The 19,912-nt window shown below is 37.3% G+C and overlaps 1 protein-coding gene across 3 annotated transcripts in view; it reads right to left on the bottom strand.

The window, feature by feature from the left end:
* MIA2 (MIA SH3 domain ER export factor 2) overlaps positions 1-14,281 on the bottom strand; it is a 77,078-nt gene extending 62,797 nt beyond the window's left edge. For 2 of the 3 annotated variants that reach the window (XM_081122834.1, XM_081122839.1), the window contains exons 1-5: positions 13,952-14,281; positions 11,741-11,874; positions 9,992-10,078; positions 5,469-6,681; positions 84-299 (exon numbers count right to left, since the gene is read on the bottom strand). In XM_081122834.1, the coding sequence (XP_080978960.1) occupies positions 84-299; positions 5,469-6,681; positions 9,992-10,078; positions 11,741-11,874; positions 13,952-14,066 (1,765 nt within the window). In that variant the 5' untranslated portion in view covers positions 14,067-14,281. The remainder of the gene's footprint in view (positions 1-83; positions 300-5,468; positions 6,682-9,991; positions 10,079-11,740; positions 11,875-13,951) is intronic. The other variant, XM_081122840.1, reaches the window with a different exon arrangement.
* Between the last annotated feature and the right edge of the window lie 5,631 nt (positions 14,282-19,912).

Here is a 19,912-nt window from a genome sequence, read left to right as displayed (position 1 = left end):
AATAAACACTTTCTATGATGTAACTATTAAATCCAATTTCTTCCTTAATTGCTGCATTAAAAAACAGATAACTTGTTTCTTACCTTTTTGAGTAATGTAATTTTGAGAAGACAAAGAGTAATCAGTTGATAACATCTGACTGTCTGGCAGGGTATTTTCAAAGAGGTCTATTTCCTCCTGAGTAGGCCCTTCAGTATCTAGTGATGTTTTTGACTTTTCATCACCATCTTTGGATGATGGAGTTTTGAAGTGTAAGTCTTCATGAATTCCCATAGGTAAATCTATTTCAGAGATCAGATCTGCAAATAAATGAGAATTTTTTTCTCTTTAATATTTGCTTTGTTTGGGGCTTCCCTTTTGTTTTCTAGGACCTTTGTGATCATTGTGATATTTCATTATGGAAAAATTTCATTAAAACATAAATTGTAGCCTGTATTAGTTTCTATCAAACACTTACTGGCTTAAACAATACAAATATATTCTCTTAAAGCCGTTGAAATCAGAAATCCTTCAATCAAGGTGTTGGGAGGGCTGTATTCCTTCTAGAGGCTCTAGAGGAGAATCCATTATTTTGCCTTTTCTACCTTCTGGAGGCCACCCTCATCCCTTGGCTCAAGGCCCCATCTTTCAACTTCAAAGCCAGCAGTGCAGCATCTTCTAATCTTTCAATGTGACCTCTGCCTTCCTTCTATAAGAAATCTTCTGATTATACTGGGCCCCCCTAGAATAATCTCTCCATCTCAGCATGCTTATTTTAATTACATCTGCAAGGTCCCTTTTGCCTTCTAAAGTATCATATTCACAGGATCTGGGGATTAAGACAAGGACATCTTTGAAGGACCATTATTTAGCCTGCCACATAGCCTTTCCCTTATTCCTTGACCAATGAAGATTTTTTTTTAAAACTCTATATATCTATTCTCTACGTTGCCTTTTGTCCTGAAAACTATTTAAAAAAGAAAAAATAACTAATATAACTGTCAACAACTCTGTTTACTCTATAGTATAAACTTATAACTAAGAATAAAACAGTAAATAGATCCCTATAGGATTTCATTCCTCTTAGATACATATATTATCCAAGAAGGTGTAATATTTAAATACCATTTTATTTATTTTTTTAATCCTCACCGAGGATATTTTTTCCTTTGCTTTTCAAACAGAGTGGAAGGGAGAGAGAGGGAGAGAGAAACGTCAATATGAGAGACACACTAGCTGGTTACCTCCCAATGTGCCCCGACCAGGGCCGAGATCCAGCCAGCAGCTGAGGTATGTGCCCTTGGCTGGAATCAAACCTGGGACCCTTCAGTCTGCAGGCTGATGCTCTAACCACTGAGCAAAACTAGCTAGGCCTTAAATGCTGTTTTAAAAGTACATTACTGTAGTGTGTTGTGTAAAACAAATATAGACAACATATGTCCAAAATTTATTCTTGCCATCATTTAAATTAGGAATTACCCATTTATTTTAGAAATTATCAAGAACAGATTGACAGCATTAAAACAACATTTTGTATGTTTGTGTTGGCTCAGTAGAGGAAAAATACTGATACTAAAAATAGAATATAAAAACAACAACTACAGCCCTAGCCGGGTTTGCTCAGTGGTTAGAACATCAGCCTGAGGACTGAAGGGTCCCAGGTTCGATTCCAGCCAAAGGCACATACCTTGGTTGCAGGCTCAATCCCTGGTCATGGCACATGCAGGGGATTGAGCCTGCAACCAAGGTACATGGCCTTGGACGGAATCAAACCCAGGACACTTCAGTCCGCAGGCTGACATTCTTGCCACTGAGCCAAACCAGCTAGGGCAATGATTTATAGCTTTAAATGATAATATGCCTAAGTTAAAATTTAGAATAAAAATACATGTGCACACCTCTTGAGAACCTTTATTTAAAAAGGATTACCTTTCTTACCTTTCCCAAAAACTAATTTAAATTTTTTAAATTTGAAATGTCAAAATTTGCCATGTTTGTAATGTCACATCATATATTTATGTGTATGCCATGTGAAATAGCCATTAATTTATTTTAAGACAATTGAATTTTCAAACTGATCGCTTGATTGAATTAACTAATCAAACAAAATTAAAGAAATAAAGTTCTAACTAGTTGTAGCCTAAAGTATGGTATTCAAGTGAACTCTGAGATTTACTTCTCAGTTACTTGTTAACAGGAGAAATGAACAGCCCAAGTGCCCGTCAGTAGATGAATGGATAAAAAAGCTGTGGTACATTTATACCATGGAATACGATGCAGCTGTAAAAAAGAAGGATCTCTGACCCTTTGTGACAGCATGGAGAGAATGGGAGAGTATTATGCTGAGCAAAATGAGCCAGTCAGAGAAAGACAAGTATCACATGACCTCACTCATATGTGGATTATAATGAACAAAATAAACTGATGAACAAAATTGATCCAGAGACACAGAAGCATGGAACAGACTAAGGGATCTCAGAGGGAAGGCGCGGGTGGGGGAGTGGGTGGGGAGAGACTAATCAAAGAACTTACAGGCATAAATGCATAACCCAGGGACACACACAACAGTGTGCGGAAGGCCTGGGGTGGGGCAGACGGAGGGGATCAATGGGGGGAAAAGGGGACATCTGTAATACTTTCAACAATAAAGATAAATTTAAAAAAAAAAAACAAAAAAAAAAACCAGGAGAAATGAACAATGCAGTCCTGAAAAACAATATTAAAGGCTTGTAAGTGAATTACTTAATGTCTAATTTTGCTCTTGAGTTATAATTTAACAAGCACTTTGATGCTGTCACTTAGCATTGTTTAAAAGATGGAAGTCCCAAGTAAGCATACACTTATGGGTAACTTAATTATGCCTCTGTGGACATTAAAGTTAAAAACCAGCAATCAAATTAGGAGTTTGAATACAATGGGACTGTTGTAAGTAAGTATAGGACTCAAATAGAGATCTACCATGCCTTTTAATGGCACTAGGGGGAAAAAAGGCTTATTCAATAATTAATTACACTCAAAATTATATGTGGCTATATTAATTTTTTTAAATATTGTTTTAAACTGCATTTGAAATAAATATATCTTAAGAAAAATTACTATATCCTATAGTATTTTCATGTTTAATTACAGTGAGGTATTATTTTCACTTGACTTAAACCTAAGCTTTATGATTTTCAGAATTATGTCATTTCTAAATATTCTCCAAATATGAGCTCTTTTTCTTCTTTAGATTCTAACTCCTTTCTAAATGAGAAAGGTGTAGGTGTGATGTGCTTCATGACTAAGACATTAGAGAATTAAATTGTCAAAGGCTAAAGAGGAAGTTATTTTGTTCTAAACTCGTTAGATCCTAAAGTTATATTGTGAAAAGTACATAAGAGTAATTGGAAAGAAGACTAAAACAAAGCAAAACAGTACCAGGTCTGGAAATATAGAAGATTCAAAATATAAATACATTAAAATGTTCTAGAGCATATTTATAGAAACTCCAGGGCTTCCTGAAGATCATTTTAGTAGAATTTATCATTTCATACAGTGATGCTGGGAGAATTTCTAAATATGAAACACTTGGTGAGTATTCAAATGAGAATAGGGCACATACACAATTATAATTAGTTTTGAGGGACTTTATTTTTTTAAATATATCTTTATTGATTTCAGAGAGGGGAAGGAAGAGGGAGAGAGAGAGATAGAAACATCAGTGATGAGAGTCATGGATTGGCTTCCTCCTGCAGGCCCCCACTGGGGATCCAGCCCAAACCCCAGCACCTGCCCTGACCAGGAATGGAACCTTGACCTCTTGGTTCATGGGTTGACTTTCAGCTACTGAGCCATGCTGGCCTGGCAGTTTTGTGGGACTTTTATTTGCAGAGTTTCTAATGTGTCCATCACAGAGACATCAGAATGGAGATGTAGGAAAGTCATGTAATTCTTTACTTAAAAAAACAATCCCCACCCGGCCAGCGTGGCTCAGCAGTTGAGACCACAGTTGGATTCCTGGTCAGGGCACGTGTCTGGGTTTTGGGCTCGATCCCCAGCAGGGGGTGTGCAGGAGGCAGCTGATCCATGACGACTCATCATTGATGTTTCTCTTTCTTTCTCCCTTTCCCTTCCTCTCTCTGAAATCAATAAAAAAAAATATAAACAAAATCCCAGTGTTTTTATTCATAGGAGTTGCTAGATATCTGGACATCTAGATCTAGAAGTATCCTATGGTACTATGCTCTCTTCTGTTGCCCTCTGTTGATCCCAGAATTGAAAGGTTGAAAACTTGAGTTTCCTTATTATATTGTACACTTAAGAAAACCCTTGTTAACATAGTTCTTCTTGGGGTGGGGGGGGGGGATACAGACCTAGAATAAAATATCATTTAGGAATCAAGACTATTTTGAATTATTGAAGTTTCCCTTAGCTTAAGTTTCTTTTTAAAAAAACAAACAAACATTCAACTATAATTATATTGGGAAGGTATAAATGAGCTAAAAAGTGAGTGTCGCCCGGCCGGGCGTGGCTCAGCGGTTGAGCTTCGACCTGGGATCCAGGTGATCAGGGTTCGATTCCCGGTCAGGGCACATGCCCAGGTTGCGGGCTCCATCAATGACTCTCTTATCATTGATGTTTCTATCTCTCTCTCCCTCTCCTTTCCTCTCTCTGAAATCAACAAAGATATATGTAAAAAAAAAAAAAGTGAGTGTCAATGAGCAAAAATCCCCATCTATCAGAACAGGAATTCAATGAACATTTAAACTAGATTAATCAAAGCTGAACAATATAAAGATTTTATTTAGAAAATAGAGATAAATACTAAAAGAAATTTGCTTTAAAACAAAGGAAGAATGCCCTGGCCAGTTTAGCTCAGTGGTTAGAGCACCGGCCCGCAGACTGAAGGGTCCCGGTTCGATTCCAGCCAAGGGCAAGAACCTCCGTTGCAGGCTTGATCCCCGGCCCTGGTTGGGGGGATGTGTGGGAGGCAACCATCAATGTGTCTCTCTCACATTGATGTTTCTCTCTCCCTCTCCCTTCCACTCTCTCTGAAAAGCAATGAAAAAAATATCCTCCGATGACGATTTAAAAAAGCAAGATGAAGAAGAAATGATTGTCCCAGGGAAAGAGGTAGGAATAGAGATGTACAGAGAGAATAAAATTTCTTTTGATTTAAAAAAAAAAAAAAAAAAAAAGCCTTAGCACTATTTATATTTTTAAACATGTTTACATATACTATTTTAATAAAAATAAAAATTTATTGTAAAATACCTTAAGGTTTTCCTGGAACATTCCTGTATTTTCAATCATTCTTTCTCCCTTGGGATTTTATTTTATAATATTAAGATCTAAGTCCCAGAATAAATCAGAAATGAATAAAAGGGTGGTTAATAATGTTGTTGATTATTAAGTATTTTGAGAATATGGATTCCTGGACATTTGTACTTATAAATACATATGCATTATATTTTAAAAATAAATTATATTATAGATATTTTTATACCAACCTGACTGACTGTATCTGCTTTTTAACATCATAACTTTTGTATTAGCTGCGGGATCATTTTCAACTGAAAATTCTTCTGTTTCATCATTTTCAAATACATTATTTTCATCCAGTATCTTTTTGGGAATTAGCAATTCTGTTTCCTTCTGAAAGTCCCAAGGGTTGTCAAAATTATACAAGAAATTTTTAAAATATGGTAAGGTATCAGAATCGTCTGTTTTCTCTAAGACACCTTCCTTGCCTAATTGATCTTCAGTTTCCATAATTTTTATTATTTTTATTTCTTGTTCCTTATCAGGGTCAAATTCACTTGTTGGAGGATGTTCCTGTTTATCTCCTTTACCATCTCCTTCATTTTTTCCATTATATGTTATCATTTTACCTTCATTGGCATTTGCAAAGCCTAGCATACTAAAACCAAAATCAAACCAACTTGTTTTGAGAATTGAGCTATTATTAGGGATTGTGTCTTCTTTTTCTGATAGTATTTCTGTACATGGAACTGTGGGTTCTTCCTCAGATGGTACAGAATTAGGAACATCTTGTAGTGGTAGATTGCTTTCTTGGGACAATAATTCAGGCCCTGTGTCCTCACCTCCAAAACCTAAGTAACTTGTAAATCCACCGCCAAACCAACCAGTAGCTTGAGGGTTGAGAATGTGCTCTGACTCAGGCGCTTCAGACTGTTTCTTTGGCACTGAACTGAGCTCTGATTCAGATTCTTGTTTATGTTCTGTTTGAGGCTCACCGTTATTTAACTCCTCGAGGTCATTCCCATCTTCTGCTATTTTTCTCCTTTGAAATGAGCTTTCTTGTTCAATACCTGATTCAAAAGTGTTCGTTTCTGCTTGTTCCCTTCTGAATCCAAACCATCCTTTCACGTCAGGCACAGTTGAAGATGGCTGGACATAATCCTCTTCTGAAACAGGATCCTGTTTCACACTTCCAGCTTCTACTCCTTCCCAATTTTTTGAGTCACTAGCTTTTCTGATATCATCAGGAGCCTCTGATGATGGAAATTGATCTTCATACCAAGTACTTTCAGAAGCTGAATAAAAGTCCAGTTCTGTCTGAAAATCATTTTCATATACACTAGATTTTTGGTCTTTATCTTCCTCATATGAGTATATACTTTCACCATCATCACTGTCTAACTCATTATCTTCATTTTCAAATGTGTAGCTTATTCCAAGAAGACAAAGAAAATCAGATTCCTAAAAGGAAAAAAAAAAAAAAAAAAGATTGAATTTCCCAAGACCACACAAGTAACTCAACAGCAGAGCAAAGCTAAAATCAGATTTCCTAATCTCAGACACTGTCTGTTGTATCACAACTGACTTTTCAGGTTAATGATATAAACTTAAATGAAAATCATTTTATATTAGGATTTATTTGTTATCAAATAGTTGAAGAATTTGAGAAGCAGAGACAAGTCTTTGAGTACACTCTGCAAACAAACTCTGGTGAAAAGGCAAACATGTCAATAAAATCTTCTTCCTCTTAAGACTGCACTGAATGGACACATGGAGCTGTGTGGTGGTTTGAGGGAAGGGAATTTCACAGCACATGGTCACAGCTCAGACAGACCAGAGACTCTAAAGCATGAAGGACTGGATAAAAGTTGCACTACGACATTTAGACTTCTTTTATTGAGATATTGCTTATAGCCAAGAGAGGTAGGGATACCCTTTCTCATCTCACAGAACAACCAAATCATCAAGAAGAAAAATGGTAAAGCTATGTTTTTTAATCTGAAAGTTTCTAACTGATATGCACTGCTCTTTGGTTATCACCATTATGAAATGAGAATGATGCCCAGAATTTTTTAAAATAAACTTGAGAATTGTAATTTTACAATGTGTTTGGTGCTGCAATATAGTGATTAAGAGCAGACTCCAGAGCCAAACCCTGAGTTCAAATCCTGACTCCGCCATTTACTAGCTCTGTGACCTTGAGTGAATTATATGACCTTTCTATGCCTCAGTCTTGTCATCTGTAAAATGAGAATAATGACGGCACCTACTGTAGAGGAGTGTTTTGAAGATTAAATGAATCAAGTGCTTAGAATAGTAACTATCTCTGGAATACACTAGCCTACCTAGATCAAAGTTACACTACCCCAGATGAGCCAGTAATGCAAGGGTATAAAGGCCCAACCCCTTGCCTCTATTCAGGACAACTCTGAAAGGACATCCCAGCTTCAGAGTTCTTTATCCAATCTACTGAAACCTTTGTTGCAACTACATCACAGTTCAGTTTCTCTATCTGCCCAATTCTCTCTTTTCTTTTGTTCCCTCACAGGTGCTATTATTCCCAAGAAGACTCCACAGTAAACTTCTTGGATGCAAAGGTCCATCTCAGAGTCTATTTCCCAGGGAACCTGACCTAAAATTTTGAGACTTCTGTATGTTTACTACATGATCTGCACTGTGCTAGGTGCTGGAATTCTACAGTAAACAAAATGGAAAAAAAGGTAATTATAAATTGTGATAAACGCTATGGAGGAAATAAATGGAAGCTGTGATTAAGAAGCAGTAATTCCATAAGAATCATCATGGATGGCCTCTCTGAGGCACTGATGTTTAAGCTAAGAAGAGTAGAAGGAACTAGCCAAGGGAAGAACTTGGGGAAAGCAGTTCAATCAGAGGGAATAGCCGGTTTGGGAGTCTGGGCTGGCGAAAAGTTTGGCGTGTTGTAAGAACCGTCAGCAGGCCAGCGTGGCCAGGAGCATAGTGCGTGAGGGGAGCGAGGCCTAAGACACGGTCAGCAAGCCGGGCAAAAGAGATCATGTAGAACCAGGGTAAGGAGTCAGGGCTTGATTCCAGGTTCAATGAAAAGCCATGAAAGGGCTGTAAACCAAAGGAATGACATCATCTGACAATTTTTTGTTTTTATAAGATTCTTTGTTGTTTGAAGAATGGGTTGGGAGAAGGCAAAAGTAGAGGAAAGGAGGTCAGTTAGGAGGCTATTGTTGTATTCCAATTAAGAGGAGCCTTGGATTAGAGCTAAAGGGGAGAGTGAGAATGATGAGAAGACAATATACTCCAGGTGTATTTTGGAGATAGAACTGACAGGACAGTAATTACACAGTAAATAGACAGTTAATCCCAGAATTTGTGCTGGGCAGGGGCCAGATTAAATAGACAGTTTGCGTAACTAGGCAGATTCACTTCACGCTGCTCTCTCGTAACGTAAATTGGCTTAACCTTGAATCTGAATTAAACGGGCTAATCAAATCCACACATTGAAAAGTCGCCTTCTGATTCCCTTTCTCATTATTAAGCCCAACATTATCAAGGTTATTTAAAACTCCAACAGAAAAAGAGGTTGTGCAGATATGAGACTTATAAGAGTGTTAACCTAAAAAACAAAAGGCCTTTCACAATAAGAGGCAACAAGCATTTATTTGAGATAAAAAAGAATAGCTACTCAGGAATCACTTATTCAGGCAGAAAACCAAATGGTGTTCTGATTAGGAGACAAAAGGCAAGGCGTATTTATGAGAAAGGGAAGGGGAACAATTACATCAATAGAAGGAAGGCATTGCTATTGGTGCAGATAAGCTAACAGTGATGCTAATTCTAAACAATGTTTTTAATTTTTAGTCTTGTAGTCATAATATCTACTCTCCTGTTATCCTTGGGACACGATGTTGCTTTAGAGCCAGTCCAAAGGTTATTTTGCCCTGCTTTAATATTCCAAAGTTTTGAGGCATAAGACATGCAAAGCAGTTCCTCTGGGATGGCAGCTACAGCTCCATTTTAGAGTGGCTCCATTTATATTATTTTTCTTAACAAGAGTGTGATGGGAAATAAATTTTGTCCATGTAGAACAATAACATTAGTAATAATATCTAACATTTACATAGCTCTCACTAAAGTGCTGTTCTATGCATGTTAGCTATGCTTACATTTTCCTCAATAAATTTATGAGGGCCCGGCCTGCGTGGCTCAGCGGTTAAGCATCGACCTAGGATCCAGGAGATAGGGGTTCAATTCCCAGTCAGGGCACATGCCTGGGTTGTGGGCTCGATCCCCAGTTAGGGGGCATGCAGGAGGCAGCGGATCAATGACTCTCTCATCATTGATGCTTCTCTCTCTCTCTCCCCCTTCCTCTCTCTGAAATCAATAAAGATATATTTTAATAAATAAATAAATACATTTATGAAGTAGCAATATATTATAATCATCATCCTCATCTTACAAATGAGAAAATTAAGGCCCACAAGACCTCAAAGCTACTAAGGAGCTGAGTCAGGCTTTGACTTCGGTCCAGCTCCAGAACCCAACCACTGCACTCTGCAGCTTGTCTGTTAATTTTTCAGAAAGCAAAAGGTTTACCTGTCATAACTTAGTCTTACCTAATTTTAGTCACACAATCAAACTATTCCTAAACTGAGTTCTCAGGCCAACTGTTTTATGAATTCACTCTATAAAATATATAATCAGGGGACACTTATACTTCAGAAACTATTTTAGCCAAGAAATTTTAAATTCAATTAATAACCATAATAAATTTACTCACTTTAGTTGGTATTTGAATTTCTTCAGATATAAACACCTCTTCGATCTGGACTGCGTCTCTGGGAAAATATCCAAAGTCTTTTCCTTTCTATCAAAATGAAGAACAGAGATTAGCAAGGAAGAGTGATCAGAGCAGTAACAACTATTGAAACTAATTTTGCCCCAAGTCCTTGGCTTTCATCTATTTCAATCACATATATTAATTGGGTTTTATTTGCTATCTAAAAGAAAGTGAGTGAAATCATATTCCTTTTGTTATTCAAAAGAAACATCATTAATTTGAGAGAACAAAGAGCCAAGTTGTAAAATGCCATTTTTTCAAACTTCAGAGGGAAAATCATCCCATATACTAATTTTCCTCCTTCCTTGATGACCTTCCCTGCCCAGGTGGGCCACAGATGTACACTAGCAAATCAGGGATATCAAACAGCAAGGGAATGGTAGTGGGAGTAGGCGAAGCTAGACAGAGAGGTGACATAGTCCTCATTTTCAGGATGTCAAAATAAGGTAAAAGGTTTAAACTCCAAAGGACCAAAAGAGATTCATCAAGATAGTAAAAATCTTTGAGTGTCCTTTCATTTCATTATAAAGCATGATGATATAATCAAATACCCAAACTTATTTTCAACTGAAAACACTTATCATGAATTTTTCTGTGTTATATATTCAGAGAGATGATTCTGGCTTCTAGGAATTTTAGTGTAATAAGACTTTGGGCCAAATAGAAGGCTCTCCCTGTTCATTTTTTCCATGAAAAGTCTTCCCTAGGTTATCTGAGGATCTTTTCAATAACAACTCAATCCTTTATTTGCTCAGAAAGACATGTTTTTTAATCTGATTAAAACTTCCTAGTCTCTCTTAAGCCTGGCAATTTGCAGCACCAAGGGATGACTGGGGTTGCCTAGTCATCCCATAATCTTCATCAGCACCTCTAAAGTCTCTCCAAAAAAAATATGTAATCTGTGTTCAAAAACTATGCATGCTATGTAAAAATAATTTCAAGGCACTCTTAGACTTCCATCCCAACCAGACTGCCTTCCCAAAAGCTACTTTATAGAAATCCTGAAACCAATTCTAAACATGGCCATTTTTTGTTTGTTTAAATATGTTAAGGTTTTGGCCTTGGCTGGGTAGTTCAGTTGGTTGGAGCATCCTCCCAATGCACCAAGGTTGCAGATTCAATCCTCAACCTGGGCACATACAAGAGGCAACCAGTGAATGCATAAATAAAAGGAACAGCAGCCCAGCCAGGCGTGGCTCAGCGGTTGAGCGTCGACCTGGGATCCAGGTGATCGAGGTTCGATTCCCGGTCAGGGCACATGCCCGGGTTGTGGGCTCAATCTATGACTCTCTCATCGACTCTCTCATCATTGATGTTTCTGTCTCTGTCTCTCTCCATCTCCTTTCCTCTCTCTGAAATCAATAAAGATATATTAAAAAAATAAAGGGATTTATATAATAAAAATTGTTTTAAAAAAAAAGGAACCGCAAGTCGATGTTTCTTTCTTTCTTTCTCTCTCTTTCCCTCCCTTCCTCTCTCTCTCTAAAATCAATAAATAAAAATTTAAAAAATATTTTAAATTATTTAAGGGTTTTTAATATATATTACTGTGTGTGTGTGTGTGTGTGTGCGTGTACATATATATAAGGTGCTTTGAAGTTCTTGAAATTCCTTTAGAGATGAAAAGCAGGCATCCTTGTGTAAGCTGGCCATTTATTCTGCATTCAATTTTTAAGATTAGATACTTACACTTCCTCCCCACAAATCTTCCCTTTCTCCTGCAAGTTTAACATATACAGATATTTCTTCTCCCTTAGTGAAGTTCAGGTATAGGCAGTCAGGTCCTCTGTAATCTCTCACGGCTAAGGCTCTGCTTATTAAAGCTATGTAGATATGTAAAGAAAAACACAGAATTTAAATTAAAATGTTATTTCTCTCCCTCCCATCTTTCCCTCCTTCATTCCATCCCATGTATTTCCAAATGCTATTTTCTTCATATTATTTATGGCCTCAAAAGCCTACACAGACTTCCTACTGCACACAGAATCAATTCGAAACTCTTTGGCTCAGTATCAAAGGCTGCCCACAGCCTAGTCTACCTTCCTTATTTAAAACGACTTCCTCTTATTCCCTTACAGTCTCCTCTGTCCATTGTCCCTGGAATGTGTCATTATCATTCTCCAATGAACAGGGAAAGGAAAGAAAACATAATTAGTGTTTTTCCTGGTACCTATAAAATTCAAGGCATTTTGATAAGCTCTTTAACATATTTCGTTACATCTTCAAAACAGACCTACGAGGTAAATAAACTCATCTCGGTCTAATAAATCAAACTTTACTGAAGTCTCAGAGCGGTGGTCACACACCTGATAAATGGTGGGGCTAGATTTGCACGGAGGTTCTTTTCACTGCAGCAACCACCTTCCATATCCTGAGCTTCTCTCCCGTTTCCTCAGCCTGGAAACCCGTCAGTTTTCCTTCCTGGTGAACTCCTACCTGCCTCCCCCATGACGCATCCCTAATCTATCCAGCTTACTCCGCCCCTTCTCTGAACTTCAACAGTACTTATTATCCGTACCTTGTGTCGGTATTTACTGTCGAATATGGACTTGTCTTGTCCATAGACAAGAATGAAAATTCCTGGATGTCAAGAAGCTTATCTTACATTTAATTTTATTCCTCTTAGATACAAACCCCCCACCCAGACCCAGAATATATAATAGGCCCTCAATAACTATGAACGATAATAACCATGTATACTAGATGTTACACATAAAGTAACATATATTACCAAATAAACTATTATAATTATACTAACATATGTAAAACATTTTAATGAAGTCATGCAATGAAAGTTAAAATAATATTATAAATTACTATAAATTTGAATGTACCCATTCCATATTCTGTGTCTGGCCCCAAAGGAAATGAAAATGAGGTTGTAAAAAGGGGAAGAAAGATTATTACTCTTATAAAAACACCATCTAGTAAACCTCCACATATTAAATTAAATATCCAAATGGTTAAGGAAAATGTTGATTCATAAACAAATTTACTTGTAAATTATCTGTGTATATCAATAATGTTTTTCATTTTTAATTTACATGTTGTAAATCAGAAGTTATTCTCACATACTGGAGAGATAGAATTTGTTTAAAGCAATTATGACATATTGGGATACAATTCTTTTTTTTACTAGATCACCAGTTTATTGTCTGGGATTCATTTTGCACCAGAATGCTAAAAACAGAGAATAAATTAAGCTCTTAAGGAATAAAATAAAATTAATTTATCTTTGTAGAAAATAGAGGAAGTTTAATATTCAAGGATATAAATAAAATTATATACTTTTAACACTGATTTCGGTATTTTTACATTTTAAGTGAACACAAATTATTGTTTGATGAAGTTTAGACAGTAAATCCTGATGATTTGAAATAAGAACATTTTTATAAAACTCATAAGAATCAGAAAGTTCTGATTGTGAAATAGAAACTAAAAACCATAAGGGCTTCATAAGTCAGGAACTACCCATCATGGGAGGAGAAAAAGAGGACACCTGTAATACTTTCAACAATAAAGATAAATTTTAAAAACCACATGAGAGAGAAAAGGAATATCCATTAAATGGCTTGATAGCTTTTTAAATATAAATTATGTTTATCCTAAAAAGAGTAAAATTGCTGATTAGTTTGTTCTTGAGGTCTGGATTAATATCTTCATAATTTCTGATATATTTCTATATCAGGTTGATCTTTGCCCATTTGTATATTTACAATAAAAGCTATCACAAAATGTGTTGCTCCAGCATTTTCTTCTTATACTGAACTATACTTTATCATTACAAATATTTTTCAATGATATTCATGATCACTTTTATCAGACGTGTCTACAATAACATTTTATGTCATTTCAGAGCCTCAGTTTAAGAAGAGAAGAAGAAAAAAAAAGAAAACTTACTTTCACATTCCAAGTCAGCACATTTTTTAAAGTCGGCCAGAAGTTTTGTGCCTTCCAGACACTTTGTCAGAGAAATAACCAAAAGGAGGATTGCGTGAACTCCAATCTCCGCCATGCTCAAACAAGCAGGAATCCCAAACGAGGTCTAAACCAATTGTTGAGGCTGTAGATATGCCAGCCAAGACAGGAGCTGCCTCACTTTCTTTACTGAATATCAGAGAAAAAGGTTTAGGTTTTTTAATCCCTTGATAACTACATTTTCCCGTCAGTGTTCAGGCTTAACTTGAGAGACAAACGCTCTCTGTTCTCAATCTGCAGTGTCAGGTATCTAGATAAAACATAGGAGCTTAATAATTAACAGGGATTTTTAGTTGGACTCAAGTCTTATAAAGGTGGCCCATTGTAAAACAGTCTCACTTAAAGGTGCCTTGTGTTCAACATTTCTTAAACAGGCCTCTGCAAAAAGGTAGTTAACCTCTTTCTGTTAAAATCTCAGGTAAATTCATCAATAAGTACAAACAGTATTTGTTGCGTGCAAATATCAGCATCAGTGGAGAAAGTATATATTACATGTAGAAGCAGTAATAATTTATGTTAAAAATTGTTTTGCCCTGGGCGGGTAGCTCAGTTGGTTAGAGCATTCCATCCCGGGTCAGGGCACATACAAGAATCAACCAATGAATGCATAAATAAGTTGAACAACAAATCCATGTTTCTCTCTCTCTCAAAATCAATAAACTTTAAAAAATGGTTTTGAAAAATCATGATGGAAGTTATTTGAAAAAATATTACACTTTCATATATGAAGAAAATAACTTTACTCCTGGCTGGTGTGGTTCAGCGGTTAAAGTGTTGGGCCGCACACGGAAGGGTCATGGGTTCAATTCCTGGTCAAGGGCACAGACCTGGGTTGCCGGTTTGATCTCCACTCCAGGTCAGGGCGCATTCGGGAGGCAACCAATCGATGTGTTCCTCTCACATTGATGTTTCTGTCTCTCCCCCTCCCTCTCTTCCACTTTCTCTAAAAATCAATGGAAAAAATATCCTTGGGTGATGATTAACAAAAAATAAATAAAAATGAGCAAAGTTTAAAAAAGACACACTTTAGTGTTACCATGAGGTTGAAATTGTATTTAGTTAAGAAGAATAGTTAAAATGTAGTAAGTACTTATTATGTTGCAGGTACTGTCTTAAACACTTAAATATATGGTCTGAGTTAACCCTCATGCCAACTCTCTGATTAAGTAATATTATCATTCCCATTTTTTTATATGAAGAAACTGAGGTACAGAGAGAAGGGCTGAATCACTTGCTTAATATCACAGTGAGTAGAGTAGGATTTAAACCTTGGAACTATTATGATTCTCCCTACTCATAACCACTAGGATTTCCTAGCAAGAATCAAGTCATCTGCCACAGAAAGATGTCTGCTTTACCTGCAACAGTACTATTCCAGAAACAGCAGGTTCAGTATTATTCCATGTACTTGAAATTGTATGCATATTTCTACATGTGGAAAAGAGGAGAGAGATGTCTCAAAGAACCCTCCCTCATACAACGGGAGTATATAATGTGATTCAGGTTGCAGTCACTTTCTTCTTTGTACTTTTCTATATTTTTTTTACTTCCTTTTTAAAAAATCAGTAAGCATATATCCTTTTATAATACCAGTAAAACTATGAAAATCAAGTTATTTGAATGCTATTGTAACTTGCAAGGGATCAAAGAACTATGCTGGGAATTTTTGTGTAAAACCTAGATCTCAGTAGATTTTTCAGAAACCACAGTTGTCCTATTTCAATCTTGAGAAATATTTTTCTAAGCCCTTCTTTGCTGTACCTTTCCCTGTGTTGGGGCATGGCAGGCTGTGTGTGGTGTGCAGAACCCCGCACTTGTATGGCACCACACTCCCCTCTAGTGCCTGACACAAACAAGACAAATATGCAGAGCATGAGCAAGCTAAAGTGAAGGACTTTTGCTTTCAAAGTCCTAAAAAAAGGAAATGTGATTTCTGTTTGTTTGTTTTTCAAAAGCAGTAATTACAAAGAAGCCTACTCTCTCAGGTCAAAGATTTTACGTCCTTAGGCCCGGCCGGGCCTGGCTCAGCGGTTGAGCATCGACCTAGGATCCAGGCGATCAGGGTTCGATTCCCGGTCAGGCACACGCCCGGGTTGCGTGCTGCAGCCGATCAATGACTCTCTCATCATTGATGTTTCTATCTCTCTCTCTCCCTCTCCCTTCCTCTCTCTGAAATCAATAAAGATATATTTAAAAAAAAAAAAAAAGATTTTACGTCCTTAGAAAGAATCTAAGACAGCATTAATCTGAGGATCATTTGGCTTGCAATCAGAGCACTGCATAGCTGTACACATGCACACTCAAAAACGTGTAGGTGGGTTTCTGGAATGCTTTTAAAAACTATAAACTATGTTGTCAAAGGCATTTAAAGAAAAATTAGCTCTTCAGCTTCAAAACTTGGCACAGAATTATTGGTATAATTTATAGTATCAAATTGAGAATATCTAACGATGAATTTTACCCTTTCTTGTATTCAATATTAAAGCTATTACTGCTGAATTCTGAACTAATTAATTATATTCTAAGAACTCAGGCAAATTTAAATTCGTCTGTTGACCAGCCTGAAGAAGATTTGAGTCAAGAAAAAGAAAATTCTTTGCCTGAGATACCAGCCTGGAGAGATTTGTTCCTGCTAGAAATGCTCCCCACTTTCTTGCTACTAAGGCACTCAGATGATTTCATTTTATGTTCAGATGATTATTTAAATATAATTTAATAAGATATCTTAAAAGTGGTAGCACAATGTTATGTCTCTAATAGAACCAGATAAAGAATAGTACATAAAAGGGATAAGAGCATTTAGCTTAAAGAAACCAATGTATCAATTTTCACTATAAAAATAGTCATAGTCACTTAGCTATTATAGTCATAGTCACTTAGATATTATATAATCACTGATGCATTTTGCAGATCAAATGTTGTGTTACTATTAAAATGAAATACAGCTGCTGAAGAAGATTTCATGGTAACAGCAAGGAATGCTGATTTGGAAGGCCTATGAAATTCTTCAGAAAACATGCAGGAGGCCCAGCTGGCGTGGCTCAGTGGTTGAGCATGGACCTAGGACCCTGGAGATTGAGATTCGATTCCTGGTCTGGGTACATGCCCAGTTGTGGGCTTGATCCCTAAGTGGGGGGCGAGCAGGAGGCAGCCAGTCAATGACTCATCATAGATGTTTCTCTCTCTCTCCTTCTCCCTTCCTCTCTCTAAATCAATAAAGACATATTTTTTAAAAAAGAGAAAGAAAGAAACCATGCAGGAGGCAAGATTACCTACTACATAAAGCTAAAGGAGGAATCATCAAAGCCACACACATGTTCAGTATCTTAGAGATAATGTCGCAGAGAAGCTATTTCCATGAGAATATGAAGACAGAATCATGAATACTGCTCTTCTACGGTTTGGTGATGTCATTCCTGACACTATATAGTACTATCTTCTCTCTTAATACCCTTGGTTTCCTAAAGTGGAAACATATTTCCTTCAACCAGCTGGCAATTTATAAAATAGAGAAATCTGATTAGAAAGTACTTGGGAGAAGCTGAACTAATTAATCAAGGGATTTGGTTTGGTTTTTGTTTTTTGAACTAGGAAAGCAGTACTAGAACAGAGCCCTTGGAAACAGTTCCCATGATAAACATGCATAGAGTAAGAGAGAAGGCCCAGGAGAGATTGAGATTCAAACTGGTGTGAAAGACATGGAGAATGACCCTCAACATCCCCTCTTCAAGGAAGGGCTTTCTCTCAGCTTCAGGGAGTGCAGTTAGCAGACAGCCTCTGGCTGGCAGCTACTTCAAGGTCTACCTCAGCTGCAGAGAGCCTCCTTACCAAGACATCCCCTTCCTGTGTGATCTAGTGAACCTAGTGAGTAAATGACAAGGGAGTACAAAGGCAGGGTCCTTTCAGCCTAATGTGGGGCACTCTGGCAGGCACTCCTCGCTCTAGAGTTCCCCGTTGGGTTGACTGAGGCTTTATGGAATCTACATTGCAGTTCAGCTTTTCTTCTTCCCAATCCTGGTTTCTCCCCATGCCTTTCATAAGTGTCGATCCCTTGAACTTTAAACTCCGTCTCAGCATCTGCTTCTAGGGGACCCAAAATCAGGAGCTAGCGATTCAGGTGCAAAACTGGATATGACAAAATGTGCACATTTTGGCCAATCATTCATGCTAGTCACTGCATGGCTCTTCTTTCCTTGGTGTTTTTGTGTTGCTGAAGGTCATGGTGTAATTCTGCCCACTTTTTCTCATTCTGTGTCAGAGGTCTACCAGGAACCAGATGCGTCTTCCACTTTGAAGGATGGCACTCCTCAACAATTGAGATTTTAATGAGGGATTATTTACAAAGCTGTGGGCAGGGGTAAGGGAAACCAACAGGGGATATAACATCCCCAGGCATGAAGAAATCATGACCACTGCCTGCAGAGAACTATAGGAGAGGGCTGCCCAACAGGGACATAAAGGCTTCTGTAAAGGAACTCAATCAAGAGAATCTCACCTTTCTTTCTGATCTGATAGTACCTCCCATCGATCAAGTTCAGCCAGATGTCAGAGAATAAGAGAACACTTTGAAGTCCTAAAGGTCTGTGTTCTGGGGACATACCAGAGTGGCAAAGAGTGGAGTGGATTGGGAGGAACAAAGAGAGAATACCTCACACATTGTCATTACTCCTTTACTATATGTTTTTGAATAATAGTACATAACATCCTCTACATCCAAGGTGATACGTATGTGATATTTGCTGATCAAGGGACTGAAATGATTAGTCTCATCAATGAGAAGGAAATTTAATGTTTGTTGAGCACCAGCTTTGAAGCAGTGAGCTTAACATTTCACATGCAAATCTCATCTTTCAGGATAGATATTATTTATTGACTGCCCATGCATGATGTGTCAGACACTGTTCTAGGGACTGGAGATACAGGAGTGAATAGGACAAAGTCCTTGCTCTCATGGACCTTGTATACTAATGGAGACAGATAAGAACATGCAAATAAATGAACACGGTAACTTCAGGTAGTGATAAGTTATTATGGTGATGTGTCTACTCAGATAAACTCGTCAGGGAAGGCACCTCTGCAGTGACATCAGACTTAATATTGGGAGTAGGAAGACAGAACATTCTGTACAGAAGGAAGAATTAATGAGGTCATATTTCATTGTCTGAAATTGATTTACAAAGATTTAAAGAAAAAATGAAGGAGGCATATTGTATGCATGCCAAGATGTCAGAAACAAGGCTTTAAGGTAGAAACTTAACTTAGCAGATATAATCAAAAAACAAGGCAGCCCAGCCAGGCGTGGCTCAGAAGTTGAGCATCAACCTAGGATCCAGATCAGGGTTTGGTTCCCGATCAGGGCTCCATACCCAGTAGGGGCAGTGCAGGAGGCAGCCAATCAATGACTCCTCATTGATGTTTCTCTCCCTCCCTCTCCCTTCTTCTCGGAAATTTAAAAAATATATACATATATACATATGTATATATATAGATAGATAGATATAGATATATGAGCTAAAGGACTTCAATAGCCTTGAAGGCCCTATACAAGCTGGTCCCAATTACCCCGTATTACCTCACTGGATTTTTTTTTAAACTTTTCTCTCTTGCTTACTCTGCTTCAGTCATTCCTTGATATATCTCGATTCATTGTTTCAAATAATGGAAGAGAAGCTACTATAGTTTAAAGACAAGCAGAGATGGAACCACATAAACCACACTGACCAGTCATAATTCATTCATGATAGTATTGCCTTCGGAGCTTGCATTCTAATGGAAAGTAGACAATAAACCAAAGCATGATATAACTATAATGCTAAATGTTATGGAAGAAAATAAAGCAAGGGGACAGTGAAGGCAAGTAGTGATTATTACAAATTTAAACAG

This window comes from Miniopterus schreibersii (assembly GCF_964146895.1).
Source record: "Miniopterus schreibersii genome assembly, chromosome: 1".
NCBI classification, from domain to species: Eukaryota; Metazoa; Chordata; class Mammalia; order Chiroptera; family Miniopteridae; genus Miniopterus; species Miniopterus schreibersii.
The sequence above is the reverse complement of the archived record's forward strand: the minus strand, read 5'-3'. Positions and strand labels throughout refer to the sequence as shown.